Source organism: Nicotiana tomentosiformis, chromosome 11 (assembly GCF_000390325.3).
Source record: "Nicotiana tomentosiformis chromosome 11, ASM39032v3, whole genome shotgun sequence".
Lineage (NCBI taxonomy): Eukaryota > Viridiplantae > Streptophyta > Magnoliopsida > Solanales > Solanaceae > Nicotiana > Nicotiana tomentosiformis.
Window position 1 is genome coordinate 43,489,710 of NC_090822.1, and position 13,755 is coordinate 43,503,464.

The following is a 13,755-nucleotide window of genomic DNA, read 5'->3' on the forward strand; positions in this document are numbered from 1 at the left end:
CTTATGAAGTTATTTGATACTATCATGAGTGGCTAAAACCCATAGTTCTGGGGTTGTGATTTGGCCATGAATATTGTTGTTCAACGTTGACTTAACCTTAATTATAATTCACCAATATATGGTTGTTTCTTCAATTTTATGATTAATTACTTAATTGTCTGGCCAACTGTTAGGTTCTATTTACTATCTATGCTATGCTTGGGAAAGTCATGTTTAGATTAGGGAAGAATTGAAGAGAGAACGATCTTAACTCTGGGGGGGGGGGGATTTGTGGTTAGGATAGGAATATATCTATTCACCGTGCCTAATTAAATATCGTAATCTTAATGCGTTCTTAATAGATTGATTCCATAGGAATATATGCGTTAATCTATTTTGAATAGGCGAGTAGTACTTCGTGAGAAGGCTATGAGAGCAATTGTTTGATTAATTAGCAACCATGAGTGAATTGTATGAAAGAGAGAGTTAACTAGAACACAATAAGATTGGTGAATCGATCACAACTTTGGAATATTTATCTCTACTGAATACACAACAACCATTTTGTTGCTTGATAATTTAGTTACTAATTAGGGTTATTATTTAGTATAATCATACTTTTGAAATCAGATTGGCTCAACTGAATAACAATCTTGATGAATTTAGTGGGTAGTTAGTACAAGCCTCTGTGCATTTGAGAGCAACACATACCTAACATGCCATGACATTCAGTAGTGAATCATAGACTTAGCTTTTGAGATGTACTTACAACAATGTGAATAGGCTGTCTTGCCATCCTATAGTATTCTGCATTAACTATTATGAGAAATATATATGTATAATTTTGTGGTATGGTTTCACTATGATGTTGGGATTTACATTGAAACTGTCTTTTGGCACTTAAACCTGTAGGGATGATTGAGCATGAGTGGTTAGGGGTATTTGGGAGTGGAGTTTAGTTCCTGGTTGGGTTACTCTCCTGACACAAGCGCTGCCCTGGGCCTTGAGACCCTTGGGAAATTTAGAGTGCTTTGTCCTTGAATGGAATTCTACCCTTAGCCTCTAATCTATTGACATTCATTACTCCCTTTAGGTTTAGTGTTTTATGACAACGAAAGGTTTTTAATGTGAATCACTTTGCCATATGTGACCCCACATTAGTATAGCTTTCATAATTCAGATTACTATTAATTGTTATAGTTTGTTTAGGCCCTTACCAATCTATTTCATGTATGATTATATACATAAAGTAGCATATCTAATGACCTTCTTTCTTTCTTTTTGAACATGCATTACAATTGGGCTTGCCGAGTTCTCAAAGAACTCAGGCCTAAGTCCTGTACCTGTGCATTTGGAAGTCTGAAGCCCGTTACTATCCGTTCCTGCTATTTGTTGGGTCTACCTCTTTTCAGGCTCAAACCAGAGTCCTTCTTACTCTTTACTGCTTTATTATATTCTGCTATTCTTATTTCTCATATGTGTATGACACTATACTTATCATATCTGATTAATTGCTTTAGTTTATCTCTCGAATCATGTAAGCAACTTAGGCAAGCCCAAACAGACATAGGATTAAAAGAAATATTAGGCCTAATAGTAATTAGTATTAATTCGTTAATCATATACTGCTTATTCTATTAATCTCTTATGGTTTACTAACATTTCATGAAGATGTTAAAGCCAAAATAACTCAGCAAAGGACGACAATCTCTCTTTTCAAATGCAGAAAATTGAATCCAAAACTGCCCTTCTAAAAGATTGAGTCTTTCTAAACAAAGTGCAACCGCCCAGCAAAAGGTTTTTAAAATGATTTCATCAAAGCCTAAGAGTTGAGATTTGAAAGCCGAGGTACATCTTAGACTCATTTTCTTACAACACCCTTATTTCATCAGGGTTACATAAATAGCTACTTTCTTTAAATACAAAGCGTTTTATAACTTGGCCCCTTCTCACATGTTTTATAAACACATACATCATGCACATGCTTTGAACTCTTTCAACTATATATATATATATATATATATATATATATATATATATATACACACAAACATTATCTTCAAGACTCTTTTATAAACCTATATCCTTTTAAAACTACACATCTTCTTTGAAAAATATCAGGTTCTAAATTAGATATATATATATAGTAAGCCGCACCCCCTTGCACTAGTTAAGCAGAGTATAAACAGCTAATCTTTTACACCCAGTCTAAGTCCTTTGGAGCTACCTCAGGTAGATTTTTAGGGGTGCCTAGCATCTTCCCTTTAGAAGAACAATAACACTTACCCAAAATCTCACCGGTTAGCAAACTAATAAATAAATGACCTTGGAAATTAAATAGGTACCCTAGTATACATTTAAAAATTAGCTGGCGACTCTCTTTTATCATCAACTTGGAAACCACAAGTTGAATATTGTTTTGACTCATGCAAAATAGGGTGCAACAACATGGCGACTCTGCTAGGGACTTCACACTTAGGCTCTGACCTTAGCAGACTTAGACTAGACCTGGAACATAGGATTGTTTGTACACTACTTTAACTGTGTTTAATTTTCAGTTATATGCTTACCTGCCTTACTTGCTCATTATTATGCATGTCTGTTTATCTTAAACTATTATTGCTATATCACTATCGGTTACTTCTTTATATATATTGTCATCATATTTCTTTCTTTCGAGTCTTGGCCGTATACTATCACACACAATGGTACGTGAGGATTGTCTTTTACACCCCTCCGAACCTTCTTTCAAAATTCTTTAGTTTCAGAGAATGACTTTGTCAAGTCAGCTGACATAACTTCTTGCAATTTTCATTCCAATTCAAAAGTAGGAAACACTCTACTCTAGCAAACATAGGTCATATTGCATAAACCTTAGGTGAGTCGATCCTTGGCATCGACACACAACTAGGAAATCCACCCTAATGTCAATGGGTCATGCATCCAACGCCATAACTTATGTGGAAAGACGAACCAATCATGACGAGACACTTAAGATCTGAAACAAACACTTATCAAACCCTTTTCTCCACCCAATTCAGAAATGGAAATCAACCAAAAAATCCCCGAGATCAATATGGTGATGGGAGCACCACACAAGCTAAAGCATTGGTGGAAGAATATCTGCTAAGAACATGGAGATGAAATTAAAACATATCTAGGAACACTGACTACCTTGCTAAACATCCGAGCCGACATTGGAGGAAGTAACTAGTTTCACGGAGCTACCATTTACAGGGAGGAAATTGATACTACCAGTCACCATGCTCGACTACATGTTTCTTGATGCTTTGGGTCTGGCAAACAGTCGGGGTTTGAGAAACATCAAAGATGTATGGGTAAGCCTGGACCAATTGTTCGACAGGTTCGGACATCGTGAAAGCTATGAATGGTACTTGGGAGAATTTCAGTGTGATCATGCAACATGGGAAAGTCTCCGACCCATAACCTTCTCTTTGGCGCCGCTGGGACTGCTGGTCTTCCCGCAAAGAGGAGGACGGATCAATATCAACTTGCTACCCATAGTTCTACCAACATTATGAGGCAACCTCCAAGCCACTCTAGTACCCATGGTGTTAGCAGAGATCCTCAGGGCTCTGTCCGTATATTCTCGGGGATATGATTTCTTCAAGGGTTGTAACTTGCTGCTTCAAATCAGGGCCACTGAGCATTTCTTTTAGTAAGAGGCCACATTTGACTATTTCGTGGATGTTGGCAACATGATTCGAAATCACAATGAGAGGATGATACATTGGGTCTCCCTGCATGGACATGAAAAATAGAGAGAGATGCTGATTAGCTTAAGCGGAGAATGGGTCAATTGGAAGCTGCCATGGCTATGCAGGAGGGCAATCCTAAGGACTCCTCTGAAATATTTCATCGAGCTGATAGGACTTGAGGGCATCCATCCACACTCACCCCTACGAGTTCTCAACCAGTTCGGGTTAATTCAAGATGTACCTCTCTGGGAAAGGACGACCCTGTATGAGGACGAATACAACGGTCAGATCTCGATACCAAGGATAAGAAGGCTTCAAGAGGTGTGGAATTATCTAGTCACAATGCCAATGGGTCAAAATCATGATGCGCTCAAGAATATTATGTCTGGATCAACGAAGAAGTTGAGCTAGCCCGACCAAGCAAGGAATGAATAGCCTGGTTGGAGGACGCAGTGGCAGCTTTGCAAATCTATCATGAGATCTTACCATACTATCTTGTGACTACCTCCATGCACCGCCAAGTGGTCCCGGGATCAATTGATCACATGTTGCCACCCCCGCCGAGGATGATGACCAAGTAGTGGAGTGTATCCAGATTGAGTCTGATACATAATCGGAGGATGACCCAGAGGAAGAATTTTAGATCAATGATGATGGAGAAGAATTTGAAGAAGACCCGGAGGAAGAACCAGAAGAGGAAGAAGAGACGGGGAATGATTCCGGGGATGGTTACTTGAAGTTGGTTGATTTCCCCCTTTTCTTACTTTGTATATTTATCACGAACTTTCTCATTTTCCAAAGGGCAAGTTTGTTTGAGCCCATGTAATTCTGTGAATGTTCAAAACAATGAAGTAACATCTTCTCCCTCCTATTATAATCCAAAAACAAAATTTGCTTCGGATCTAAATGTGTCAAATCTAATTGTTTGTCAAATATTCGCGACTTAGGACTACCTCCGACAAAGAGAGGTCCCCAAAATTTAGGAAAACGTGCTTGCCTAAATACGTGAACTAACTGCTCTGTGTGCCCATTACTTGTGCAAATACTAAAACTGACTTCTTTTCTTTTTTTTTTTCCTTACTTTATTATTGTTCCCCAAAAGAAAAGTTGGTTTGTGTTGACCCAAAACTGGAGGAACCACCATACAACCTAAGATCGAAAGGGAAGATATCTGCAATGGATAATCTGAATGAACAGGCTCTGGTAATAGATCATAGCTCGGGGCGATCGGGAGAGAAGGGTGATACAAGGAATGACGAACATGTGGCTAGGATAGCCTAGGAAATGGAATCTTTGAGGGAGGAAGTACAACACATCCGGGAATTGGCACATCTGGCCATGATGACGCTCCCACAACCACCCCACTTTCCTTCTCTTGATTCAATCCCAGACCACTTTCCTTCCACTACTCACCAAGCCAACAATACCCCGACTTCAGTCCCTACCACTCAGATAATACCTCTGGTAACCCCTGCAAACCCACCAAACCCTCTTATACACACTCCTTACATACCAAATGACGTTCAAACGCCGCTGAACCCACTAGTTACCACCAACACAATTTACACCCCTCATCGCGAGGGAGTCACCTTCACCAATAATCAAAACCAGCACATACCCGCATCACACACCGCTGCACATGAGCAATATGTTCCTCCCGTATATATTATTTTAGAACCAACGATCACAACGCCTATCATGGTCAGGATGCTTTATGAAGTTGACTAAAATGTCAAAATGGAGAGAAAAGCTAAGTATAAGGAGGAAGAATTGGTGTCTGAGAAATTACAAGCATTGAGAAAGCAAATGAAGAACCTCTAGGTCGCTCGAGGGAGCAAAAGTCTAGACTATGAGGATTTGTGTATCCATCGTGATGTGGACATGCCGGTAGGGTAAAAGCCTTCGAAGTTTGATATCTTTGATGGGACAGGTGATCCCCATGCACACTTCAAAGCCTACTGTGATAAGCTAGATAGAGTAGTAAGAAATGAGAAGTTAAGAATGAAGCTATTCATAAGGATCTTGACAGCGGAAGCACTTACTTGGTATACTTACCAAGATCCGCAAAACTGGAGCGCATGGCAGGATATGGAGGAAGATTTCATGAATAGCTTCTGATTAAACACACAAATTACCCTTGACAGGTTCGCACTGGTAAACTTGCAGAAGAAACCGTCTGAATATTTCCTAAAATATGCACGTCGATGGAGATCAGAGGCTGCTAGGGAACAACCTCTGTTAGATGATAGTGAGCTGACTAAGTATTCTATCAGGGCTCAGGAAGGGATCTACTTTGAGAAAATGATGGGCATGATGAGGCAAAAATTCCCCAAACTGGTCAAAATGGGAGATTTTTTAGAAGATGGTATAAAGTTCGGCAAGCTGCAATCTATGGCCGCATTGCAAGCAGCTAGTAAAGCAATCTAATCAAGATCAATTGGCAGCAGAAAGAAGAAAAAGGAAGAGGTATCGGTAATCGTTCCCAATTAACAGTCCAATCCACATCATGGAAACACCTCTTACTCTCCAAACACCCATTCCCCACACCCACCTTCTTATGCTCCAGTCTACAACACACAACCATATTACAATCCCCAACCTCAATATAACCCACGTCGATCCCATACAAATCCAAACCCACTACAACCATATGCTTCAGTTCAAACTATAACTCATCAAAACCGACCCACCTATGCACGAAGAACTCACCCAAATTTTAAAGAGAGAGGTCCCAAAAACTACACCCCGATTGCTGAACCTCTGGCTCAACTATTTGAAAGACTGAGGAGAGCAGGTTTGATAGATCCGATAGAAGGAAGGGTTCCTGAGTATCCCTCAAAATACTTTGATGCAACCAAATGGTGCTTGTACAACTCAAACATACCGAGGCATGATACTGAAGAATGTTTGAGACTAAAAAATGAAATTGAGTCATTGATCAAAAGTGGAGCCATTCAGTGCACCCTAGCTCCTCCTAATGTGAAGCGCAACCCGCTGCCAAATCACCGGAACCAAGGAGCTAATATGATCACCCTGGATGAAGAGTATGACTTGAAAGGAACCATTGTCACAATAGGGAATGCCGAGGCCACAAGGGTCCCACCTCTATCATGCCCCGACCTCGGGGAGCGCGACCGACGCTCAACCGAGATAACCCGGCCGAGCAAGCCTGCTGGATTTCCTTCTACCCAAATCACCCATAAATAAAGAGAATATGAACTTCATTAATTAATACCACAAGGGTTCATGAACAACACTAGTTCCATCACTATTAGTTACTTCATTTTTAAGTCTCCAAAACAATACATTTCACAACCATAGTTTTATAGTGGAAGCATGAGATATAATTATGACATCTTTAGTTTAACTTTCCCACACTAATACACAACCCACACTATGTCTACGGAGCCTCTAATAGATATAAAAGAGTACAATGATGGTGCCGGTAATAAGGCTTCGGTTATACCTCAAAACATAATACACACGGAACAAAAGATGCACAACCCCGGAATGAAGTGGGGCTCACCAAGTCAGTTGGGAAAAAGTGTACCGCTATCACTGGTCAATGCCTCCCGCTATGGAACCACCTGCATCCATTAAAGATGCAGCGCTCTCGGTAAAAAGAACGTTAGTACATGTCGAATAGTACTAGTATGAAAACCAAAACACCTATTCAAGGACTTGGAAATACAACATGAATATGATGAATCATGGTAACAGTAATAGGGCTTATGTAGCCATAAAAGTCAAAAAAGATTTATTAAGAACTTCCAATAACAATTATAAATTTCAAGTCGGGAATCCTCTACAACTACCTTTACACAGAGTGGCCTTACCTCCTCAACCCAATGTATGCGGGTGGAGGTGTATTCACAATGCCACAACTATACACATAGCGGCCATGCTGCCTCACCCCAACGTATGCGGGTAGAGGTGTATTCATAATACCACAACTATACACAAAGCGGCTACGCCGCCTCACCCCAACATATGTGGGTGGAGGTGTAATCACAATACCACAGCTCTACACAAAGCGGCCCTGCCGCCTCACCCCAACATATGCGGGTGGAGGTGTAACCACAATGCCATAGCTCGAGTTCCCAAAATGATAATAATATGTACAAACGAGTTCCCTTTTAATCAACTGTTTGGAACCTTTGGCCTTAGAAAGTGCAAATTCATAAAGTTTCATCATATGAGAAATAAGTGTTTAATCACATTGATTTCATACAAGATCTTCTTCCCAAAGGGGTATAACATGATTAAGTCAAAAATAGAGAATCATTAACACACGAGGGTTCTAACACGTTATGCCAATCGGGCATCAATTCTACTAGTTTGAATACTCCACATCAATAGCATTCCATGTCCGAACTTTACACAATGGAGTTTTGTAATAACACGTGAATTCCAATGCCAGAAAAAAAGTTTAGCCTTCATACCTCGCTTTGAGCTTCCCTTAATTCCTTACACAGTTCCGAAAATCCTAGCAACTTCGATCTATTTAGAGACATAGCAAAATTGAACACAGATTAGGAAGATATTCATGGTATCAGCTCATTGGAGCATTTTATCAAACACTAGGCATGCGAATTTGATTACAAAGTTCTTCCACAAGATTTCCTTCACTCCACAACTGATTCAACACCAAGAGTTTACTCATACTAGATAAATTTCATCCCCACCATCCTCAAAGCTACATGTATGCATAAATTACAACTCCCATACTCAAAAATCATACTCCCAAATTACCCATCTTATACCCAAACTCGAAATTGAAGACTAGGGTTTGGACCTTACCTCTTGGATGAAGACCTTGTGAGTTTTCCTTGTGAATTCTCCAAGTCTTGAGCAAGGATTGATGAACAACTAGCCTTGGGTTCCCCTATCTCTAGAACACTCTCACTTCTCTCTAAAATATCAGATTTTTGCTTCAAAAGAGTCCCTCTACTTCAATATATCGAAATAGGGTCGGGTCAAAAAATAGAAAAATTGAATCCCCGACGTAGATCTGCAGTCGCATATGTGATCGCATAATGCTTCTGCGGTCCACAAAATGGACCGCATAATGCCCTCTGGATCTGGGTGATTATTCCTCATTCTCTGACCGGTCTGTGGTCCGCAGACCAATTCTGTGGTCATATAATGGACTACAGAACCTCCTTCCGAAATTTCTCGTGTTGATTCTGCGATGGGATTTGCGGCCCATAGAAGGGTTCTGCAGCCTCATAATGGACCACATAATGGTCCTCAAAATTTAACTCAAGTTTCTGCTTCACTCTGCGGCCGATCTGCGGCCCGCAGAGTGATTCTGTAGTTTCATAGTGGACCGCAGAAATGCCATAGTCTGCAACACGATTCTGTCAACTCCCCAACGCATTTGTTCAACCCAAAAGGTCCGAGCCTACTTCGGTAGCACAAAAACCTCAGGTTTTAGGTGAAATATTTCGGGGCCATACATCCTCCCCCACTTAAGATCATTCATCCTCGAATGAGGGTCAAAATTCCCCATTAACACCCAATATGACCCAGCTGCTATAACACACACCAACAGTCTCAATTTTTGACTAACTCCCCAAATTTCCAAAATTTTTGCCAGAGTTTCCCCTGTAACTGGGCCTATCCACCTGTCAGAGAATCCCAGAAACCAATCCTAACAACATGTACATGAACCAATGATGTAAGATAAGATAGAAACAATGGTAACCGTGGCCTCACGAGCAGTATATCACAAAAGGGAACACCCTTAACATCAACTGTACAAATGATACATAGTTCATAGAAGGTAAACTCTTAACACTTTCATAGGACACAACTTTATAAATATATGACTATTCAAACAAATGAGGGTATTTCTTCTTCATTTCTTCCTCGGCCTCCCATGTGGTCTCTTCAACCTTTTGGTTTCACCATAACACTTTCACGGAGGCAATGTCTATATTTCTTAGCTTTTGGACTTGCCTATCAAGAATGGCAACTGGAATTTATTCATAACTCAGTTCTTCATTAACCTCAATAGTCTCAACTGGAACAATGAGTGTCGGGTCTCTAACTACTTTCTTTAACATAGACATGTGAAATACCGGGTACACTAATGACATCTCAGGTGGTAGCTCAAGTTTGTATGCCACCTAACCAACCCTCTGAATGATTCTATACGGTCCGACATACCGCGGACTCAATTTCCCTTTCTTACCTAACCGTATTATACCCTTCATGGGGGAAACCTTCAAGAATACTCAATCATCTTCTTTGAACTCTAAATCCTTACAACGAACATCTGAATAGGACTTTTGATGACTCTAAGCAATTTTCAACCGTTCTGTAATGATCTGAACCTTTTCCATAGCCTGATGCACGAGGTCTGACCCTATCAATTTTGCTTCCCCAATCTCGAACCACCCAATGGGATATCTACATCTCCTACCATATAAAGCCTCGAACGGTGCCATATGAATGCTAGCATGATAACTGTTGTTGAAGGCAAACTCTATCAGTAGCAAATGATCATCCCAGCTACCCCTGAAGTCAAGAACACAAGCTCGCAATATCCTCAAGCGTCTGAATAGTCCGCTCTGCCTGTCAGTCAGTCTGCGAGTGAAAGGCTGTACTAAGATTCACCTGAGTACCCAAACCTTGCTGAAACTTCTTCCAAAAATTAGCCGTGAATTGTGCCCCTCGATAAGAGATAATAGAAACTGGAGTGCCATTCAACCTGACTATTTCCTTGATATACAATTGAGCATACTGTTCTGCTGTGTCTGTAGCTTTAACAGGTAAGAAGTGTGCTGATTTCGTGAGTCGGTCCACAATTACCCAAATTGAGTCGAACTTGCGAGGAGTGCGAGGTAGTCCTACCACAAAGTCCATATTGATCATCTCCCATTTCCACATCGGAATTTCTATGTTCTGTGCCAACCCACCGGGCCTTTGTTGTTCGGCCTTCACTTGCTAACAATTTGGACATCTTGCCACAAAGTCCGCTACATTCCTCTTCATATCATTCTACCAGTAGACTTCCTTAAGATCATGGTACATCTTTGTAGAACCCGGGTGCACGGAATACCTAGAAGTGTGAGCCTAAGTCATGATTCTTTCTCGAAGGCCATCCACATTTGGAACACATAGCTGCCCTTGGTACCTTAGTGTACCATCATCCATGACAAGAGAAAAAGCCATGGTCTTATGTTTATGAATCCTCTCTTTCAATTGTACCAACAATGGGTCGTTGTATTGCTTTTCCTTGACTTCCACAACAAGCGACGATTCAGCCCTATTTTGCACAATCACTCCTCCTTCACTAGAATCCGCAAGACGAACTCTCAAACTAGCCAACCGATGAACCTTCTTGGACAACGGCCTTTGATATGCCTCCAAGTGAGCCAAACTACCAATAGATTTCTAACTAAGACCATCCGTCACAACATTAGCCTTCCCCAAATGATATAGGATATCGATGTCATAATCCTTGAGTAACTCAAGCCATCTTCTCTGCCTCAGATTCAATTCCTTATGTTTGAAAATGTATTGAAGACTCTTATGGTCCGTAAATATATCCACATGGACCCCATACAAATAATGACGCCAAATCTTTAACGTAAAGACCACCGTTGCAAGCTCTAAGTCATGTGTTGGATAGTTCTTTTCATGATTCTTGAGTTGCCTAGAAGCATAGGCAATCACCTTTCCTTGTTGCATTAATACACACCCAAGTCCGATTCTTAAAGCATCACAATATACCACAAACCCACCTGTACCCTCTGGTAGGGTCAACACTGGTGCCGTAGTCAACCTCAATTTCAACTCCTGAAAGCTCCTTTCACAAGCATGTGATCATTGGAACTTAACCGCCTTCTACGTCAATTATGTCAATGGAGAGGAAAGGGTAGAGAATCCCTCCACAAACTTTCTATAATACCCAGCTAAGCCTAAGAAACAACGAATCTCTGTTGGGGTAGTAGGTCTAGGAAAATTCCTCACCGCTGAAATATTCTGAGGATCAACCTTAGTTCCTTCTCTGGAGACGACATGACCCAAGTATGTAATAGATTCAAGCCAAAAATCAAATTTTGAAAACTTTGCATACAACTTGTGTTGATACAGAGTCTGTAGAACTGTCCTGAGATGATAGGCATGGTCCTTTCGACCTCGTGAATATACCAGAATATTGTCAATGAACACTATCACTAAAGAGTCAAGAAAAGGATTGAAGGCTCGATTCATAAGGTCCACGAAAGCTGCCAGGGCATTTGTTAGCCCAAAAGACATTACCAAAAATTCAAAGTGCCCATACCGGGTTCTGGAAGCTGTTATCGGAATATTCTGCTCCCTGATCTTCAATTGGTGATACCCGGATCTCAAACCAATCTTGGAGAAATACTTAGCGACCCATCCTTCTTTCTTACAAATAGAACCAGTGCGCCCCAATGCGACACACTCGGCCGGATGAAACCGTTCTCTAACAAATCCTTCAGTTGTTCTTTTAGCTCCTTCAATTCTGCTGGTGCCATCCTGTAGGCCAGAATAGATATAGGCTGCGTGTCTGGCCTCACATCAATTCCAAAATCAATCTCCCTAGCTAGTGGGAATCCAGGGTGCTCATCCGGAAAGACCTTCAGAAATTCATTCACAACCGGCACAGACTCAAGTATAGGTGCCTCAACATCGGTGTCCATAACCCAGACCAAATGGTAGATACAACCCTTGTTAATCATCTTTGTGGCTTTAAGGTAAGAAATAAACCTACCCTTTGGCACCACATCATCCCTTTTCAATCACTGACTCATTTGGAAATTCAAACCTAACGGTTTTGGTTCGACAGTCAAGCTTGGAAAAAAATGAATAAATAAAGTCCATTCCCATTATTACATCAAAATCGACTATCCCCAATTCAATGAAATCAGCCATGGTGTCCCGATCACACGCCGTGACAACACAATCCCTATAAACCCGTACGACCACAATAGACTCACCAACCGGAGTAGATATAGAGAACGGCTCATGGAGCTGTTCCTGTTCTATCCCAAATTCCATAGCAACATAAGGAGTGACATATGACAAAGTGGAACAGGGATCAATAAGAGCATACACATCATGAGATTGGACAGTCAATATACATGTGACAACATCTTGAGAAGCTTCTAAATCCCGATGCCTCTGCATAGCATAAAATCTACTGGGTCCTCCCAAACTCTGTGTGCCACCCCTAGCTGCACCACGCCCTGCGGGTGCTGGGGTGCCTCGAGGTGGAGAAGGTGTTGTGGATATAGTAGCTGCCGAGCTAGCTGGTTGCGCCGCACCTCTGACCATGATCCGGCAGGATGAGGAGAAATCCCTATGAATGTGACCCCTCACACCGCAGCCGTAGCATATAGGTAGGTCCATCAAGAAGACCCCAAAGTGCATCCTCTCACACTTAGGACACGGGGGCCTCCACTGCAGCTGGAATCTCCCTCCAGGCCGACCCTGCTGAGCGAATGACTGTGATTGCCCTGATGACCCTCCCATGAATTCCGACCTACCACCACCACCACCACCACCACCACCTGAAGAACCACCAAAATTGCCCGCGGACCGGGCCTTGCTGCTACCCTCACACTCCCTTCTATTTTTTAGTTTACGATCCCCTGTAGCTTGATCAAACGCCACCATCTTCGCGTAGTTCATATCAGAATTCCAGGCAGCTATAGCAGACTTATTAATAACCAAGGGGCTACGACCCTGCACAAACCGGCGCACCCTAACCTCCATAGTTGGAAACATGTGAATAGCATACTTGGATAGGCGCGCAAATTCCATATGGTACTCCCACACCTTCATGCTACCCTACTTCAGGTTCTCAAACTCAGTGGCATGGGCTGCCTTAGTCTTGGCAGGCAAGAAATGATCCATAAAGGCATCAGTGAACTTAATCCACCTCGTCAGAGTGCTCCCCTCCTCACGAGACTCCTCCCACATCTCAAACCAAGAATAGGCCACCCCTTTCAGGAGGTAGGAGGCCAACTCCACTCCCTCCGTCTCTGTATCACTCATAAGTCAGAGTGTCTTGTGCATCTTA

At 41.7% G+C, this 13,755-nt stretch overlaps 1 protein-coding gene across 1 annotated transcript; it reads right to left on the minus strand.

The window, feature by feature from the left end:
- Positions 1-11,561: 11,561 nt before the first annotated feature.
- Positions 11,562-13,517, minus strand: LOC138901341 (uncharacterized). Its single transcript, XM_070189097.1, has 2 exons — positions 12,567-13,517; positions 11,562-12,209 (listed from the first exon to the last, which is right to left on the minus strand). The coding sequence occupies exons 1-2, from the start codon at positions 13,515-13,517 to the stop codon at positions 11,562-11,564; spliced, it is 1,599 nt and encodes a 532-aa protein (XP_070045198.1).
- Between the last annotated feature and the right edge of the window lie 238 nt (positions 13,518-13,755).